The sequence below is a fragment of the Bufo gargarizans genome, chromosome 8, assembly GCF_014858855.1.
Source record: "Bufo gargarizans isolate SCDJY-AF-19 chromosome 8, ASM1485885v1, whole genome shotgun sequence".
NCBI lineage: Eukaryota > Metazoa > Chordata > Amphibia > Anura > Bufonidae > Bufo > Bufo gargarizans.
This window is the reverse complement of record NC_058087.1, coordinates 34,393,140-34,412,200: the sequence shown is the minus strand read 5'-3', so window position 1 is coordinate 34,412,200 and position 19,061 is coordinate 34,393,140. Positions and strand designations below refer to the sequence as shown.

Sequence of the window (19,061 nt, the reverse complement as noted above, 5' to 3'; positions counted from 1 at the left end):
CTTCTGTAGGTTACTTTACTCATGGCTGAATCCGCACTTTCTTTTCAGGATCCAGGTTCTCCGTAGACACCCTCGGTCTGCCATTAATACATGTCCAGGCTCCTGAGGTTTCTATTCTCCTAGACAACATGTCTGTGAAGCCCCTAAAGTCTTTTAGACAGCTTCTCTTCACACCTTCACTCAATACTGGAATGCTTTACTTCAACATGTTGGCATTTCTTTGACTGATGTTTATCCAGGGCTGTGTCTTTCTGCATCTGCTCACTACACTGTCTAGACATCCACTGTCTCACACTACTCTCTCTCGCTCTCTGATCTCGCTCTCTGATCTCGCTCCTCCCTATGGGGAGGATGGCACGGCCGCACCTAGCAACTGGTCGCTACGGCCGAACTCTAACTGCCTCTTTCACAGGAAAATGCATAAACACAATAAAGCACAATTGGAAAGCCTTTAGCAGTAGATCGCATGCTGTTATCCTAATTCTACACCCACTATTATACTAGCAGATAACATCTTCCCCTCACAGCAGCAATAAATAGACGGTGGGTTCCCCATCTATACTGGAGTCTAATCTGTCAGTGCTGACCGCTACAGAAGGATAGTATTTTCTGTATTTCATTTTCAATTGCACAGTACTGGCGAAATGAAATAAGAAAGAGTAAAAAAAAAAAAACACCCTTTTCTAACAGGAGTGTTACCTTAAGAATACAATAACATTGCATCTGGAATTCATCATTCTTGAGGTTCCTGGATGTACTGCACAAGGCCGTAATTGACTTCAATTACCAGACCAGTAAAGAACAAAAGGATTTTCCCTTGAAGAAACACAGGCACAGTATTTATTGCTGCTAGTCAACTGGGTTTAACAACATTTCCCAATAGGTTTTTTTACATGACCGGTTACGTTACTGCTGACATCTATAATTCGGAAACCGCTTAACATACACTAAATGATAATGCTTGTATTATATTTACCACAATTAATCATAACGCAGCAAGTCAATTGTAAACCATAGAAATCACATTGATATGAACTGTAATGATAATGTAAGTCTATCTCTCCTACCCCCAACTGATGAGGACAATGTCCCAACAGGATGTCCATGGCCATAAAGGGTGATCTCAGATGTTCTTGTGAGAAAATGAAGGGATTTACTAGCTGCTTATATGGCTCTTGACCTCTTATCCATCAATCTGGAATTTTCATCATTCGAGCCTTAACAGATCCTCTGTTGATGTGGACTCCACTCATCAAGGAGGGCAAATTTTTATAAGCAAAGGCGGGTTTACACAGTCCGAGAAGCAGCCGATTAAGGCTACATGCACAAGACCGTATGCGTTTTGTGGTCCGCAAATTGCAGATACGCCCCAAAAAAAACGGATGACATCCGTATGCCGTTAGTTTTTTTTTGCGGATCCATTGTAGCAATGTCTAAAATGGACAAGAATAGGACATGTTATATTTTTTTGGTGGGGCTACGGAACGGATATACGGATGCGGATAGCACAGTGTGCTGTCCGCATTTTTGCATTTTCTGCGGACCCAATGAAATGAATGGATCTGCATCCTATCCGCAAACTAAAACGGAACGGACAAGGAAACAAACAACGTTCGTGTGCATGTAGCCTAACGAGAAGGAAGCGTTCGTTTCTGAGAACAGGCTGCTCGTTCAGTGGGGGTGAAGCACTGCCTTTACACGCAGTAATCACCTCCACAGTGCGAGAACGAGCGATCACTACTGCAGTCATTCATCCCCATACAGCTGCATTGTTTCTGGGCAATACTGCTTAGATAGCACGATCTAATGGCCAGAAACAATACTTTAGTTGCCTGCATCTTTAGATGGGCAGATTATCGGGAACGTTCGTCCCCGATAATCTGCCCGACAATTGGGCAATGTAACCTTACCATAAATACACAAGGTAATGATTGGGAAATAACTGTTTCCAATTGCTGCCTGCTTGTGTTGGTTGCTTTTACATGCGGCAAGCATCACCTCTGTATGTGGATGAATAATCGCTACTGTGATTGTTCATCCCCATTCAGTTTCATTGTCTGTTGGCAGCACATCGCCCTGACAAATGAGTGTTTTGTTTGTCAAGTGATCGGCAGCACATCTACACGGGCCAATTATGGGGAACGAATACTCGTGGTAACATTTATAGTTGGCCAGTTTCTTAGCCCATGTGAAATGTGTCTTAAAGTTATATTTGTCTGCTTGCTCTTAAATATTAAAGCAGATATTCTGTAGGCTGCAATGCACCTAAGGCTACTTTCACACTCGTGTTTGGTGCAGATCCTTCTTGTATCTGTACAGACCGATCCGCACCAATAATGCAAACGCCTGTATCCGTTAATAACGGATCCGTTTGCATTATTCATTAAAAAAAGTCTAAGTCAAAACAGATCCGTCTTGACTTACATTGAAAGTCAATGGGGGACGGATCAGTTTTCAATTGCACCATATTGTGTCAGTGAAAAACGGATCCGTCCCCATTGACTTACACTGTAAGTCTAGACGGATCAGTTTGGCTCTGCATAGTCAGACGGACACCAATACGCTGCAAGCTGCGTTTTAGCGACCGTCTAAAAAACACAACGGAGACCAAACGCAGCCAAACTGATGCATTCTGAACAGATCCTTATCCATTCAGAATGCATTGGGGCTGAACTGATCCGTTTTGGGCCGCTTGTGGGAGCCTTGAACGGATCTCACAAGCGGACCCAGAAACGCCAGTGTGAAAGTAGCCTGAGACATTCTCAATGTCTTCTATACAGAACTGTGGTCTTGTCCTATACCAGCACCGGTCTATCGAGGAATACAGCACAGCTACTGAACAATACCAGGTCTAGGCCTCGTTATTAATATACCTGCAGAAAAGTACAGGTGTCGCATAAAGTGGAGAAGTTCTATTAGATATGGTGTTTATGGTGGACCTTGTATGCAGAATTATTATGAAAAAAGTATGATCCAACATCTGCAGCCTTCTCCCCGAGAGCCAAATGAACATATGAAAGTCGTGTTTTTTTTTTTAATCTGTTCACTTTTTGGTGGTGCTGTATGCCAGTCTCTATAGCTGTGGGGGCACAGCCTTGCAGCAGGCTGTTATTGGGCTCCCCCCGGCGGGCAGTGTGTTGCAGCGACACTGGCCACTGTGCAGTTCTATACTTTATAGTAGGGACCCACTTAATAGAGGTTGGAGTACAGTGGCAGGTAGGCTTATACAATCTGTTCAAGTGGACGAAGTGGATCAGCATTTACTTTTTGATGCTAATAAACCTTCACTTTATTGCCATAAACAAAATACAGGCAGAGGCGACACGTTTCGGCTAAACTGTTTTTTTCAAACAAGATGCTGGTTTGAAAAAAAGCTGTTAAGCTGAAACGCGTGACCTCTGCCTGTATTTTGTTTATGGCAATAAAGTTATTACGATCAATAAATGAGTGCTGATCCATCACTTGTACTTGGATGTATGGGCCTGCTGCAACCCAGGATTCGAGCACCACTTGCACCGGACAAGACAAATAACCTGGAACTCAAATAGAAGCGAATACATTTTTATGAGCTGTATAAAGCAGACTAAAACTGAGCCATCAAAGGGTTCTAATGAAAAACACAGGCTTTCCCATCGAGGGGGTCATTCATCTATCTGATGGAACCCTTCCTGTTCAACAAGGAGTAGAAAGTCATTTCCCAACAGGTTTCCTGCCTTAGAATTGCCGTTTACTCGCTGCCGTCATTGAAGGTATGGGTGCTTAGTGTGTAGCGTTTCAAAATAAATCTTCATAAAACTTTACCATTTCATTAATAACTAGGCATGAACCTACTTATGCAATGCAATGATTTAGATTTTGAATAACACAAATTAAAGGGAACCTGTCACATTGAACATGGTGTCTGAGCTGCAGGCAGCAGGTTATAGAGCAGATTGATAAAGTTTTATGGGAAAAGATTCAGCAAAACTTGTAATTTATTCATTTATATTCCTGCTCATACTGGTCTTTGAAGTCAAGGAGGCGGAGCTACTGATCAGTGATTGTCAGCTCTCTCTGTATACACAGTCATAGAGGGAAGACTGTCAATCACTGATAGCTCCGCCTCCTGGACTTCAAAGACCAGTATAAGCAGGAATATAAATGAATAAATTACAAGTTTTGCTGAATCTTTTCCCCATAAAACTTTATCAATCTGCTCAGCTCCTCCTGCTCTATAACATGCTGGCTGCAGCTCAGACACCATGTTTAATGTGACAGGTTCCCTTTAAATTACATAAAAAATCAGTGCAATACATGCATAGACATAATGCATTTATTATAGATTTCCTACAGGCCAGGAACCTGCTAAAGGACATGCTAGCAGGGGAAATGAATTATTAAACGGTAAAGTGTATTAGGTTAGGCTACTTTCACACTTGCGTTTTTTGCGGATCCGTCATGGATCTGCAAAAAAGCTTCCATTACAATAATACAACCGCATGCATCCTTCATGAACGGATCCAGTTGTATTATATGTCTTCTATAGTCATGACGGATCCGTCTTGAACTCCATTGAAAGCCAATGGGGGACGGATCCGTTTTCTATTGTGCCAGAGAAAACTGATCCATCCCCATTGACTTACATTGTGTGCCAGGATAGATCAGTTTAGCTCACCTTTGGCGGACAGCAAAACGCTGCAAGCAGCGTTTTGGTGTCCGCCTCCAGAGCGGAATGGTGACTGATCGGAGGTAAACTGATGCATTCTGAGTGGATCCTTTTCAATTCAGAATGAATAAGGGCAAAACGGATCCGTTTTGGACCGCTTTTGAGAGCCCTGAACGGATCTCACAAACGGAAAGCCAAAACGCCCCCATTGTCTTATAGGTGTGGGTTCCAACGCTGGGACCCGCACCTATTTTAAGAACGGAGCCCTGCAAAGTGGTGGCTGGAGTCCAGTCCGGCCACCACCAAGCTGGCTCCCCATAGAAGTGAATGGGATCGCACCTTGCATGACCGATCATCGCTCCCATTTACTTCTATAGGCCCAACGGAAATAGCTGCGCCAGTGCTCGGCCATTTTCGGCAGCCCCATAGGAATGAATAGAGGCCAGCTGCGCATGCGCAGTGCGCCCTCCATCACTTTCAGGGCTCTATTCTCGATATAGGTGCGAGTCCCACAATGAGGGCATATCCTAGTGATATTCCCCCGTTGTCTTAGGCTACTTTCACACTTGCGTTCGGGGCTCCGCTTGTGAGTTCCGTTTGAAGGCTCTCACAAGCGTCTCCGAACGGATCCGTACTGCCCTAATGCATTCTGAGTGGATGCGGATCCGCTCAGAATGCATCAGTCTGGCACCGTTTGTCCTCCGCTCCGCTCAGCAGGCGGACACCTGAACGCTGCTTGCAGCGTTCGGGTGTCCGCCTGGCCGTGCGGAGGCAAACGGATCCGTCCAGACTTACAATGTAAGTCAATGCGGACGGATCCGTTTGAAGTTGACACAGTATGGCTCAATTTCCAACGGATCCGTCCCCCATTGACTTTCAATGTAAAGTCAAAACGGATCCGTTTGCACTATCATGAACATGGTCATGGTAATGCAAACGGATCCGTTCTGAACGGAGCCACCGTCTGCATTATTATGAGCGGATCCTTTCAGAACGGATCCGATCGAACGCTAGTGTGAAAGTAGCCTTAGATGAGACAACCCCTTTAAGCAACGACAAGCATTTTAGGGGAATAAAAGTAGTCACAGACTTTAGAAAGAAATTATGACCATTGAAGGATCTTTCCATAAACACAATTGCTCAAACTGCAGAAAATGCACGTGTATAAAGGGAACATTTCTGGATATCTCAAGTGCTGGTGGAAGCGATATTCATCACTGATCGCTGGGATCTCTAATGGCAGCAATGAACAGGCAGACTAGGCCAATTCAGGTAACAGCTATTGAATAACTATGATATTTACCGCCAGTGTCTGCTGCATGGTGGAGAAATCAGCGCGTGCATCCGATATTGTGCTAGAAATTGAACATGTGATTAACCTCATTTGGATCTGGATGAATTATCATAATGTCATTGTTTTTTTTTTTTTTTTTTTAATTAATACAGGTCTAACCACATCAAAATTACCCAGTAATGCAATTTCTAATCCACAACATTACTCTAGCTTTAATGGTTTGATTCAGGTATGGCCCGTCAATTAGAAATAATCTGCATGCTCCTTCTTCGGCCGCGCTACATTGTGCACAGGTATATAGGGTATGTCCAGACGTAGAGGATGGGCTGGAGATTTCACACAGTGGACTGCATGCAGAAAATCCACAGCGCTATTTCACCCGCTACGTAAGAAGGCAGCAGTGTAAAAACTGACCTGTGTTGCTTGCGGTTTGCCATGGCGGATTTCACACATTGCAATGCAAACTGTGGATCCCATTGCAAATTTTGCAGAAGAAATTCTGCAGGATATGGCTGAAACCGTATGCACCCGTAGACTCAAAGTCATGACTTAGGGGAAGCCTGGGCTATGCATTGTAGATTTTAGTAGCTAGTTTTGACAACTCCAGGAGCATTTTCTTTTTCCCTTTTTGTGTTTATTGGCAGTGGGTTCGCAGTATTTTACAGTAAATTTGTAAAGCAGGGATATTATTATTGACAGAGCTCTGTTATATGTGGATTCGCGTTAGTGTCCGACCCATTTACAATAACTCCACTGCTATCAATGACTCCACTTCCTGGGGTCGGTTGCCCCATACTTGTCTTCATGTGCAGTTCCACTTGGATCTAGTTTTTCCATAGAAGTCAGAACTTTACTTGCTAAATTCTGATTCAGCGCGCTTGTATCCTGTTTAGACTGCCATGGCCCCAGTTATTTATATTAGCGCAGAAACAGTCCAGCGCTTTACAGACATCATTTCCAGTCATTATATACTGAACATGTAAAAGCACAGGGGAATTTATTTATTTTTCCCACACGATTGCAAGGTGCTGAAGGCCGAAACACAACCTGCTCTTCATACGTGTCCAGTGCGGGGTTTCTAAATAATCTTATACTGCCTCCAGGTATAGCATCACATTATCTGAAGTGATGAGCAAAGGATTCAAAATTCGATTCAGCTGCTTCGCCAGATATTACAAAAAAAAAAGAACTTTGTCACGAAGCGCATTTCTTTGTAAGTAGTGGTTGCAATTGCGTCGCTCCCTGTCATTGTACCCTTCAGATGCCACGTTCATACTTGCCCTCCTCCATTTGATCGCAAAGAACCGGCCGCCGCCATCTTGATTGAAGATCTAGCACGAAATCTTGCGCCGGGGCGTGGTGACATCATACGTCACCACACACAGGATTTCGTGCAAAATCTTCAATCAAGATGGTGACGGGATGAGGGCAAGTATGATTTTTTACTGCCATTCAGGGAAAATCGATTTGCTACCACAAAGCACGAGGAAATTCGGCTTCGAATTTTCCCTGAAATTCGGATCGAATTCCAGTTAGTGGAGTTTTATTCGCTCAACACTAATTATCTGTATATAGTCTATAGCAGGGGTAGGCAACCTCCCGCACTCCAGCTGTTGAGAAACTATAGATACATAGATAAACATAGAAATGAATGGCGCATGCTGGGAATTGTAGTTTCACAACAGCTGGAGTGCCGAAGATTGCTGATCCCCGGTCTATAGTAATGAACCAGAAGGTAGAGCCACTGGGTCATTACTGGAATTGACAAGGGCCTAAAGGACTACCAACTCTTCACCTTTAACCCCCACACAGAAATATGGCGTTACCCATAGGGAACACCCAGTCCTTGAATAGTTTCCAATAGCAAAACCTGAACGGACACCACTTTTGTCTATTTCCATCATGTATGCAGCACTCCCTTACGGTATCTAACCAAACCCTTGATGCACTTCTCCTTTCTCTGCCACATCTCCAGCACTGCCCTAACCACGCCCACCTAGTTGATAGCTCCTCCCACCCAGCTGGTTACAAAGACACTCCCCTATCACTGCCCCTGTTGCTGCTCTGACACACCTAGGCAATAAGATAGATCTGTACGGACATGGTCATGTGACCACAGCTCAGAACTGGAGATAGGAGCAATTACGCTAACTTCATAAATGATTATTTTAAAGCATGCTGATGCAAAATGGAAATCCCCTTTAAACCACTACTCAGTCTTCTAAAAAGCAACAAACTTTACACACAAATAGTAGCATTTTAGAAGGTGATGCTGCCAGATACAGATCCTTTGTCAGGTAAGTACTTACAGGCGGGCAATATACATTCAATAGCTCTCGGGCGATCTCCCGACTCCCTCTGAACTCCTTCATATACATGGTGGTGGCTTATCTCCCGGGAGAACAAAAGGATCAGGAAAAATATCCATTCCACCCGATCCTTCTCTCCCCCAACATCATCTGTCTGGCAAAAATCAGGAGCTCCCCATACATAATAAACTGTCGGCCAAACCCGCCGACAACAATACGCTAATGTATATGGGGGCCTTAACTGATGAAGGATCCAGACCGGAAAAGCAATGTCCTCTATGCAACAAGGAGAGAATAAATAAAGAATATTGACCTGAAAATTGAGTGATATGGCTCATTAACCTGGCAGCTGCGCCAAAAGGTATCCAATCGAGATTACTCCAACACACCTACAAGTGCATCTGTCAGCAGTTTTGTACCTATGACACTGGCTGACCGTTTACATGTGTACTTGGCAGCTGAAGGCATCTGTGTTGGTCCCATGTTCCTATGTGCCCACATTGCTGAGAAAAATATATGCAAATGAGCCTCTAGGAGCAACAGGGGCGTTGCCATTACACCTAGAGGCTCTGCTCTCTCTGCAACTGCCACATCCTCTCCAATTTGATTGACAGTGCAAGGCACTGTAATCATTATTACACCTGGACCTGTCAATCACAGTGGAGAGGGCATGGCAGTTGCAAAAGAGCAGAGCCTCTAGGTGTAAAGGCCACGCCCCTGTTGCTCCTAGAGCCTCATTTGCATATAAAAAAAACATCATTTTTCTCAGCAATGCGGGCACATAGGAACATGGGACCAACACAGATGCCTTCAGCTGCCAAGCGCTTGCACATGTAACAAACCAGCCAGCTTTATGCAGGTGACATCTCTGGAAGAAAGCCGCTGACACTCTAGAGTTGTGCGCTTGCTATTCTGGCTACCCATAGGCATCTAGTAGATACATGTACCTACCTGACATTTAAATGTCTCATGACAGTGGTACTTAGAAGTGAATGCTGCCTGTATTATGAACTGTATTTTCTGTTCATGGAATTTCCATACTACAAATAATAAAATGTAAAAAGTCATAGAGAATGAGGTCTACTTCAAGAGGGTCTCAGCCTGATACCCTTCCCTAGTTCTTCTCCCATGGTTACAGAGTCTTGCATAAGGGGTTTCTGGACAGGAAAAAGTCTTTGTTCTACTGCCCTTATTTCTTGGAATCTGAAGTGTACGGACTGCCATGTGTTATCACTTTCTTATAAACAAAGAGCCAATTTAAGGCTTCTGCCCTTAATACATTGAGGCATAAAAGCAGAAATGTACTTTAGCAGACACAGAAGACAAGGGAGAGCTTTTCATCTGGCTTACATAACCAGTTCTTGGAATGTGAAGTCTTAATGGGATAATGTTAGTAAATAGGGCTTGGAATGCTATATACAATATGTGACTGCAAGCGAGCGGTCCCTGCGTTATCTGCTGGAAATACAGTAACCTAACCGAAGATCGAGACCTCGTTTATATTTCATCAGTCTTTCAAAAGATGGGGCTACTCAAGAGTATTTATTGTTACAAACTCCTAGTTCACAAAAACGGCAATAACTTATTTAGTGGCCCATTCGTTCCAACCACCAGTAGTAGGTGGTGGGGTCTTCTAGCTTTCCAGTTGGTTAACCATCATCTACGGGGTCTTCGGGTACTCAGAAAATGATTACATATCCTCTCGATAGGTGTTCAATATCAGATCAGTGGGGGCCCACAACACCACCAATCAGCTGTTTTCGGGACCCTGCTGGCGGCAGAAGGTCGAGGCCATATTGGGGTACTGCCGCTCAACTCCCATTCAAGTGAACAGGAGATGAGTTCCACTACACTGGCACCAGAAAGTATACACTGAACAGTGCCAGAAAAAATAAGGTTATGCCCACTGTGTATTGGCCATGCAGGGGTACTGCAGCTTAGCTGTGATTCAAATAAATGGGAGCTAAACTGCAATATGCCAGCTATGGACACTGTATAGTCAGCGCCTTCAGTCCACTGTAAATGATAAAGTACATGGAAGATAGACTATATTGGACTGTAGTATTCAGGGTAAATTGCCGTGTTGGCACTTTGCAGTAAATAAGTGGGTTTTGGGTTGCAGTACTTTGGGCACTCGGTCTCTAAAAGGATCGCCACTACTGACCTAGTAGAACATACGGACAAGTTGCACTGCCCCAATAACTGGTCCATGTGAATGGACTGTGGATATACAATTTGACATTTCATTTAAGATACAGAACACGTACCTCCGAAGCCTAACAACCCAATTACATCCTAAGTTGTTTTGATCAATATCAAAAATAAAAAGTTTACAATTTTATATTTTCTAAGCTGCCAGGTTCTGACAGTCGAGAACTAGTCATGTGAAAAGATTTCTCGTTTTATATCCATAATGAACAGAATAATTTATAAACTGGTAAACTTTTCACTACTGCTAAAAATATCCAGAGACAGTAGATGCTGCAAAAACCAGAGATGTCAACTTTTCCCCAAAATGCTTGGCAAATCTTCCGTACCTTTCATGTGCTACTTGACTGGAGCCAAGCAGAATATAAATGGGTTGAACTCCGGAATCCGACTTCAAACGCAAAAATGGACATTTGTCTCTATTTAAAGGGGTTGAGGCTCAACATTAAAGGAGTTGTCCTGTCTCACGATACTGATGACCTGGATAGGTCATCAATATTAGATCCGTGGGGGTCCAACTCCTCCCCCCCCCCCACAATTATCTGTTGGAAGAGACTGTGGCTCTTGTGTGAGCACTACATCCTCTTCCATCGTTACCAGCACGCCGTCTAGATTGTACTCAGGAAGTTGTAATTACACTGCACTACCACCAGGAGGATGCAGTGAGCCGTGGCCTCTTCAAACAGATAATCAGTAGGATTGCCGGGAGCTGGACCTCCACCGATCTGATATTGATGACCTATCCTGAGCATAGGTCATCAGTATCATGAGACTGGACAACCCCTTTAAGGTATCACTTAGCCACAGGCTGGTGGATAAGCATATGATCGGTGGTGGTCCAGTCTGCTCTTATGAATGGAGCTGCATATCAAGCATCTGTTCCATTCATTCTCTACGGAGCTGCCAAACACAACACTAGGAAATCTCTGTCAGCGGCAAAATCCGCACCAAAAGCAGATGTTGTTGCAGATTTCGGTGAGAAAATACTGCAGATTTGCTCAACCTTTGAATTGCACTTGACATGTCAATTTATATGGTGGGTTTCTAGTGCAGATTTCTTTGCAGAGCAGTCTCCACTGAGTGTGGATGAAACCTGTAAATCTCCTCTGCCTCGCTACTACCGTATACGTTATAAGCGTTGCACTGCACATCAGGAATTGAAAGCGAAACCTCTACAGCAGGCGCTCATAACTGGCACAGTAGGCGAGGATAAAACATACACCTCAATATGGAGGTACCTTCCTATGATTCACTGATCCTAACTAGAATTCAGAGGGTCGGTCTATCACAAGCTGTAGGTGTTACCATTCTAATTAAAACACATATTTTAACAAATATGGGGCATAAGTAGCAAAGTAACAATACCATACATATTTATTTAGTTAGTTTATTTTACACTGGTATTAATAGGACCGGATTGATGCAGAATTATCATATACCATGGTTTATGGGACACCTACATAAAAGTATACTGCTTGTGAGGGTATGACCACATGGCAATACGGCACAGTCCTAATCAGTTATTGGAGCCCGCTGCAGCTCATATGACTGCGCGTCCGCATCACAACTGCGTCATTTTGGCACTGTGGGGTCATACCTTTAGGGCAGTGATAGCTAACCTCCGCCACTCCTGCTGTGGTGAAACTACGACTCCCAGCATGCCCCAATGATTTCTATGGCGTTCTGAGAACAGCCAAGCAAGTGTACATCTTGGGAGTTGTAGTTGTATGACAGCTGGAGTGCCGGAGGTTAGCCTTCACAGCATTAGGGCGCATTCACACGAACATGGTTTGGTTCCGCATCCGAGCTGCCTTTTTTGCAGCTCGGATGCGGACCCATTCACTTCAATGGGGCCGCAAAAGATGTGGACAGCACTCAGTGTGCTGTCCGCATTTATTGCCCGTTCCGTGGCCCGCAAAAATTATAGATCATGCCCTATTCTTGTCTGTTTTGCGGACAAGAATAGGCATTTATATAATGGACCGCCCTTTCCGCAAATTGCGGAACACACGTGGCCAGCATCCGTGTTTTCCGGATACGCAATTTGTGGACCGGCAAAATACGTCACGTTCGTGTGCATGAGCCTTAGGGTGAAGAAACTTCAGGAAGAAATCCCAAAAACAAATATGCTACCATAAAACTTTTTTAAATCTTCCTAACTGGTTGGCTCGATCTGTGTTCCATGTGTTCTATTCCTCATTATACTGCAATTCTATTCTCCTAACAAGTGCTGGATTATTAGATTTTTTAGGATTATGAGATTACATGGGGTTTCCTGGCTTTATTTTTCAGCACCCTTATTCATGAGAAGCATGAAGCCTTTTCAGAGATGCGTTTCAAAAAATCCTAATACAGTTTAAATACTGTAAGTGGTGCCCGAACCCTTACATCATTTACCGCCGGTCTTGTGTAATATATGGTGTCCAGTACATAGCACAGACAGGGAAGAAGGGGGAAGCCATGTCTAGACATGAGCCTTGCTTACAAGAACCTTCTCAGTTTTTTTTTTTCAACCTTGGACATGATGAGATGATTTTGTGAGCGATAAGTGCACGGTCAGATCACAATGCCCCCAAAAATAGAAGAGACATTAGATCATAAATGTCAATGGCGGGGAATCTCGGCACTTTAGAATTCATTAGACGGAAAATAACACCCTGTCAGGAAGCAGCCGAGTTGATAACCTTCTTAAAACTAAACAAAAATCTAAGTACATGGAGACTAAATACCCCCAGATAAGATTTCACATAATCAATTACTCCACTTTTTTCAAAAAAAGTTAATACAAGACTTACCCTCTTCTCTACTAGAGAGTCTTCCCCTGAAGACTCCCTCTCGCCCTGCTCTTCTTTCACAGCCGGCATTTGTTTCTTATGCGTCGGCTCTCTGTTTAACGTGGTGTAGCCTATATGTTCGTAAATTGGATTTATTGTCATCTTGGCGATGTACTCGGCTGCTTTCGTCTCAATGTACAGAGTGATCAAGCCATCAGTCACAAGGTCATGGATGGATTCAAACCTCTTCTCTCCCACAAAATGTTTCCCGTCATAGTAGAGCCTGAAGTTTCTGGTCTGGTTTCCAAATCTGCCTCGATAAAGAAAGCATTGTAAGATTTTATTTTGAGACGTGACTTTTTACCATTTTTCAACTCAGAAGATCTTTTTCCTTCTAAGAATGTAACACTCTACTATGGGATCTGGAGCAAGCCTGGTAACTAGAGAAGACCGTGGAGTCGTTTGAACAAGTCAGTTCAGTAAATGTGTCAAAAAAAAACATATCAGTCCATCGGAGGGAACTGTGGCGTCTTTTTAACAGTCTGAGCTGAAGATGCTGCATGTTCTTACAAAAAAAACGGTACTATTGCAGTCAATCAATACAGTGAACTGTTGCAGACCGAGAGCTCAGCGGTCTGGTCATTTACTAGGAAAAGCCTATTCAGGGTTCAGCTTGGCTCCCGTGCCAACAATTACACTGAAAAGCATCTGCTGCCAAAATCTCAGCAAAATGGGACAGAACGGCACAAGGGTAAGTATTCTTTATTTTTGGAGGGAGGCCAAGCGCTAACTCTTTGGTGTTTGACAAAAGGAGCTCTGTGGTGAGCCTGCTAAAAATCACGCTGTTTTTCAGAAACCTTTCATGTCCTTGCTGAAAGACATAAGTAGTGCGACACGGTGGCTTCGACATCCTAAAAATCTATTTTTCTAAAAGGCCACGAGTCTTCAAATGGAGCAAACAGCTCAAAGAGCGACGATATATATCCCTGATTATCATTTATAATAAATCGGAGAAAATGTGCCCCTTGTGGACATTCACCCCCTGAAAAGCCACTAGGGCGGCCATAGGTTAAGTACTACTAGACAAGTAAAGAACATTTACCGTAAATTAATGTTTTAGTCAAATATTTATATACAGCTCTTCACAAATTTGGTAAAAATGCAGTGGTCCACCATGCTCCCCGACACCTCTGTGGAGAACTTGGAGGCTGCTGGACTTAAAAAAAAAATGAAAATACATAAATATTATTTTATAATATATTCAGAAATACCTTCATTACTTAGAATGGCTCGTTTTGTCTAGAGGGCAATTATTAGGAGAAATAAAATGGCCGCCGTCCTATCAGTACACACAAAACCTGTCCTAATCACACAGGAGGACAAGTTTCTTCACCACAATGAGCCATAGTGCTGCCTCATCCTCCTCTCTGCTCTGCTTGTCAGGAATCATGATCCTGAATACAGGTGAATCTCTGTGTGAATGGAGAAGATGAGGAGACATGAGAGGAGGGTGAGGTGTGGATAATGAGCAGCACCACTTGTTTACAGTCTCCATTACCACAGCCTGTCCTGTCCATCCTCTCTGTACTTCATGTCTCCTCATGAACTAAATTCCCCAGAGATTCAGCTAAAGTTCTTATCATCTGTATTCAGGATCATAATCCCTGACAAGTAGAGCAGAAAGGAGGAGGAGGCAGCTCTTTACCTCAGTGTTGTAAAGTAACTTGTCCTCATGTGTGATCAGGACAGATTTAGTGTGAACTAATGGGACAGCGGCCATTTTGTTTCCCCTGATGATTGCTCCCCAGACAAAACAAGCCATTATAAATAGTAAAAGGTATTTGAGAATATATTTATTATAAAGTAATATTTAAGTATTTTCTTAATTCCCGAAGAACCCCTTTAAATGGGTTGTCTCACTTCAGCTAATGGCATTTATCATGTAGAGAAAGTTAAAGGGGTTATCCCATAACTAATGTAAAAAATGAAAATCAAGCATCAACCTCTTTCTAAGAAAGCTAGAACCAGCCCTGTACCTCACATGGAATCAGAGATCTCCCCATCCATTGCTCTATTAGATTTATATCAAGTGTCCTTTCTGCTGCAGCTCAGGGGCGTGTTCATTCTGCTGCAGTTCTCTCCCTATCACAGCTCAGGGGCGTGTTCATTCTGCTGCAGTTCTCTCCCTATCACAGCTCAGGAGGCGTGTTCATTCTTCTGCAGTTCTCTCCCTATCACAGCTCAGGAGGCGTGTTCATTCTTCTGCAGTTCTCTCCCTATCACAGCTCAGGAGGCAGTTGATGGATGAAACTGAGCATGTGCGGCCATCTCAGCGAGCAGGACAAAGAAAAACAACTGCAGGTAGTGCTATACAGATACATTTTATTGAGTAACTCAAATTTTTCATTACATGCAATTACAAGAGTATTCAGATCCAGGTGCTGGTTTGAAAAGTGTAGAATATTTTTCATGGGACAACTCTTTTAATACAAGGCAATTACTAATGTATTGCGATTGTCCATATTGCCTCATTTACTAGCTTGATTAATTTTTCCATCACATTGTACACTACTCGTATTCCAGGGGTTACGACCACTCTACAATCCAGCAGCAGTGGTCTTGCTTGCACACTATAGGAAACTGCGCCGGCCTCTCTGGTGGCAGGGACCGTGGCAGCACACAAAGGCATGCATGAGGAGCAGCAGCTCGTGTCGTGGCCACCTTGTATCAGTGTTGCAACGGTGGCCGTAACCCCTGGAAGCAGTTTATAATGTGATGGAAAAATTAATCCAGCCAGCAGAGGAGGCAATATGGACAATCACAATACATTAGTAAGTGTCTTGTATTAACTTTCTCTACATGGTAAATGTCATATGCTGAAGTCAGACAACCCCTTTAATAAAGACATTTTTGTTTTATAGCTTGTAAAAAATTTAAGGAGAGAACAGATGTAGCATTGCACATGGAATCTGCAAAAGTGCAGACTGAGGCAACATGGTAAACATATATATCTGTATATAAAACACAGCTGTATGCCGTCTGCATACATGATTTACTTTCCGAATAAATACAGGAAGCGCATTAATAAAACAATAAAGCACGAATGTAGCTGAATCAAAAATATGTTGTGTCCAATCAACCAGGACAGGTTCTTTAAAGAAAATGACATCTACATTACAGAACACAGCACTAAATCTAATATAGAATATTCAAATCCATAAACTGGAAAACAATGGCTTGCATACATGAATTTTATAGAAAACACAATGTAATTAGGTCTGGAAGCAGAAGCAAATCCACAAGGGTACAGGATCTTAGGAAACCAGCCAGTCCATATACTACCTGCAGACGTCAGGCACAAAACAGCTGCTGGTCACCCAATGACATATTATGCTTACAAGGCAAGGTAGTGATGGTAGAATAAATTTTATTAAAGGGCATCCTGTCAGCAGATTTATACCTATAATGGTACTTTCACACTAGCGTTTTTCTTTTCCAACGCCTGAGTGCCCGTCCTAGGGGCTCAATATCGGAAAAGAACTGATCAGTTTTATCCCCATGCATTCTGAATACAGAGAAATCCATTCAGGATGCATCAGGATGTCATCAGTTCATTCACTGAACGGCGTTTTGGACGGAGGAAATACCGCAGCATGCTGCGGTAATATCTCCGTTCAAAATTCTGGATCAATTGCCGGAATGCTGCATCCGGCATTAATTTACATTGAAATGTATCAGTGCCGGATCTGGCATTAAAATACTGCAATGCCGAAAAAAAAAAAAAAGAACTGGGTCCGTTTGTCCGTATGACAAACGGAGAGACGGATCCGTTCTTTCAATGCATTTGTGAGACGGATCCGCATCTGGATCCATTTACAAATGCTGTCCGTTTGCATGCAGATTGCCTGATCTGTCAGGCAGTACCGGCGACTGAACTGCTTGTTGGATCACTCTGCCGCAAGTGTGAAAGTAGCCTAAAACTGGCTGACCTGTTACATGTGCATCTGTGTTGGTCCCATGTTCATATGTGTCTTAAAAATAATGTTTTAATATATGCAAATGAGATTCTAGGAGCAATGGGGGTGTTGTCTTTGCACTTTGACTGACAGGGCCAGGCAGTGTAATCATCATCCCGCCTGGGCCTGTCAATCACTTTATGATCATCATATCATCAAGGACACCTTCTAGTAAGGATTGTCCAAAGTAGGCAACCCGTGTAACTTCTGCATTGGTGCAAATGCATGCTAAGTGCATAAGGGTAAGATGGTGTTCCTCTAGAGCAGGGATGCTCAACCTGCGGCCCTCCAGCTGTTGTAAAACTACAACTCCCACTATGCCCTTCTGTAGGCTGATAGCTGTAGGCTGTCCGGGAATTATGGGAGTTGTAGTTTTGCAACAGCTGGAGGGCCGCAGGTTGAGCATGCCTGCTCTAGAGTTAGGCAGTGAAGGGTGTTCGTTAATTTCATTTATTGTATGTTGATTTGCAATAGAGTTCATTCTGGATGACTGGAGTATAGAACATATATGTTAGAGGTATTCCTGTGAATTTTCTTTACTTAGTTTGTAAGCAATCAAAATATTTTAATATTTTAATGAAAAATCCAAAAGAAGAAAATGTTAAAATTTCACTCCCAATTTCTCAGTGAACTACAAATAATAGGGAGTAGAAACCATGGTAACATGAGACTGTGATAACCACTGAAGGAAGAAAAGAACAAAATGATCTGGAACACAACAACTACTTTTTGAGAACACAAATAGTTTTTTTTCCTCCTCCTACCAACAGAACTTTGAAGACTCAAACAGAAATCTTAAACATTTCTAGGTGAGCATATCAATCCTTCATTAAATGGATCTGTCAGCAGATTTGTCCCTATGACACTGGCTGACCTGTTACATGTGCACTTGGCAGCTGAAGGCATCTGTGTTGGTCCCATGTTCATATGTGTCCACATTGCTGAGAAAAATCAAGCTTTAATATATGTTAAATGAGCCTCTAGGAGCAATGGGGGCGTTGCCGTTACACTGAGGATCTGCTCTCTCTGCACTTTGATTGACAGGACCAGACATTATGACGTTTACACTGCCCGGCCCTGTCAATCAAAGTGGAGAGGGTGCGGCATACTGTGAATTCGGTAGTCCAAGACACCCCCTGCTGGCCTCATGCAGGGGTGGATTGGCCATAGACCTTAGAGGGAAATTTCCTGATGGGCCGATGCCCACAGGGCCGCCCAAGCCCCCATCTCTGCCGCTGGCTGGGTACATAATAGGCTGGTGGTAATTAACTCTGTCAGCTGACATGTCCTCCTGAATTCAACAATGTCCCGCATCTCCCCTCCTAAGCACCCTGATGGCCAACTCAGGAGGACAGCTTTTGGGGCAATATATTGTGCGGCACTGTGGTATGTGTATTTTGCTCTATCGTATTGCTGACCGCCCTACTTTTGTTTCTCTGCCTCCTGTCTATTTAGACCCTCCTACAATGTGGGGCCACTTTTAGGTATTTTTTTTCCAGGGCCATCTTAGGCCCTCCCATCTGCCGCTGGCCTCATGTGAGCAGTTCCGGCCAATCCAAGACCAGGCTGGATAAGCAGCGAGCGTCTTGAACTACCAATGCACAGTACACACCAGGTAGTATGGGAATCGATGGATCTGCAGTTAAAAAGATGGGCACCAGTGGGGTGCTAAGTTCTGCATTTAATGGGATTATTATTATTTTTTTTAACCAGAGGGTCAACTTTAAATTATTTCTGATTGACAAAGGACAATGTGACAACTTTCTATATGAAGCTGTTAAATGACAATATATTACACATTATAGCGGGCTGTCT

General features: G+C 43.3%; 1 protein-coding gene across 1 annotated transcript in view; it reads right to left on the bottom strand.

The window, feature by feature from the left end:
- The window catches only part of CHN1 (chimerin 1), a 109,720-nt gene that overhangs the window by 35,535 nt on the left and 55,124 nt on the right, over positions 1-19,061 (bottom strand). Inside the window, exon 7 of the mRNA XM_044303370.1 lies at positions 13,252-13,540. Coding sequence (XP_044159305.1) covers positions 13,252-13,540 — 289 coding nt within the window. The remainder of the gene's footprint in view (positions 1-13,251; positions 13,541-19,061) is intronic.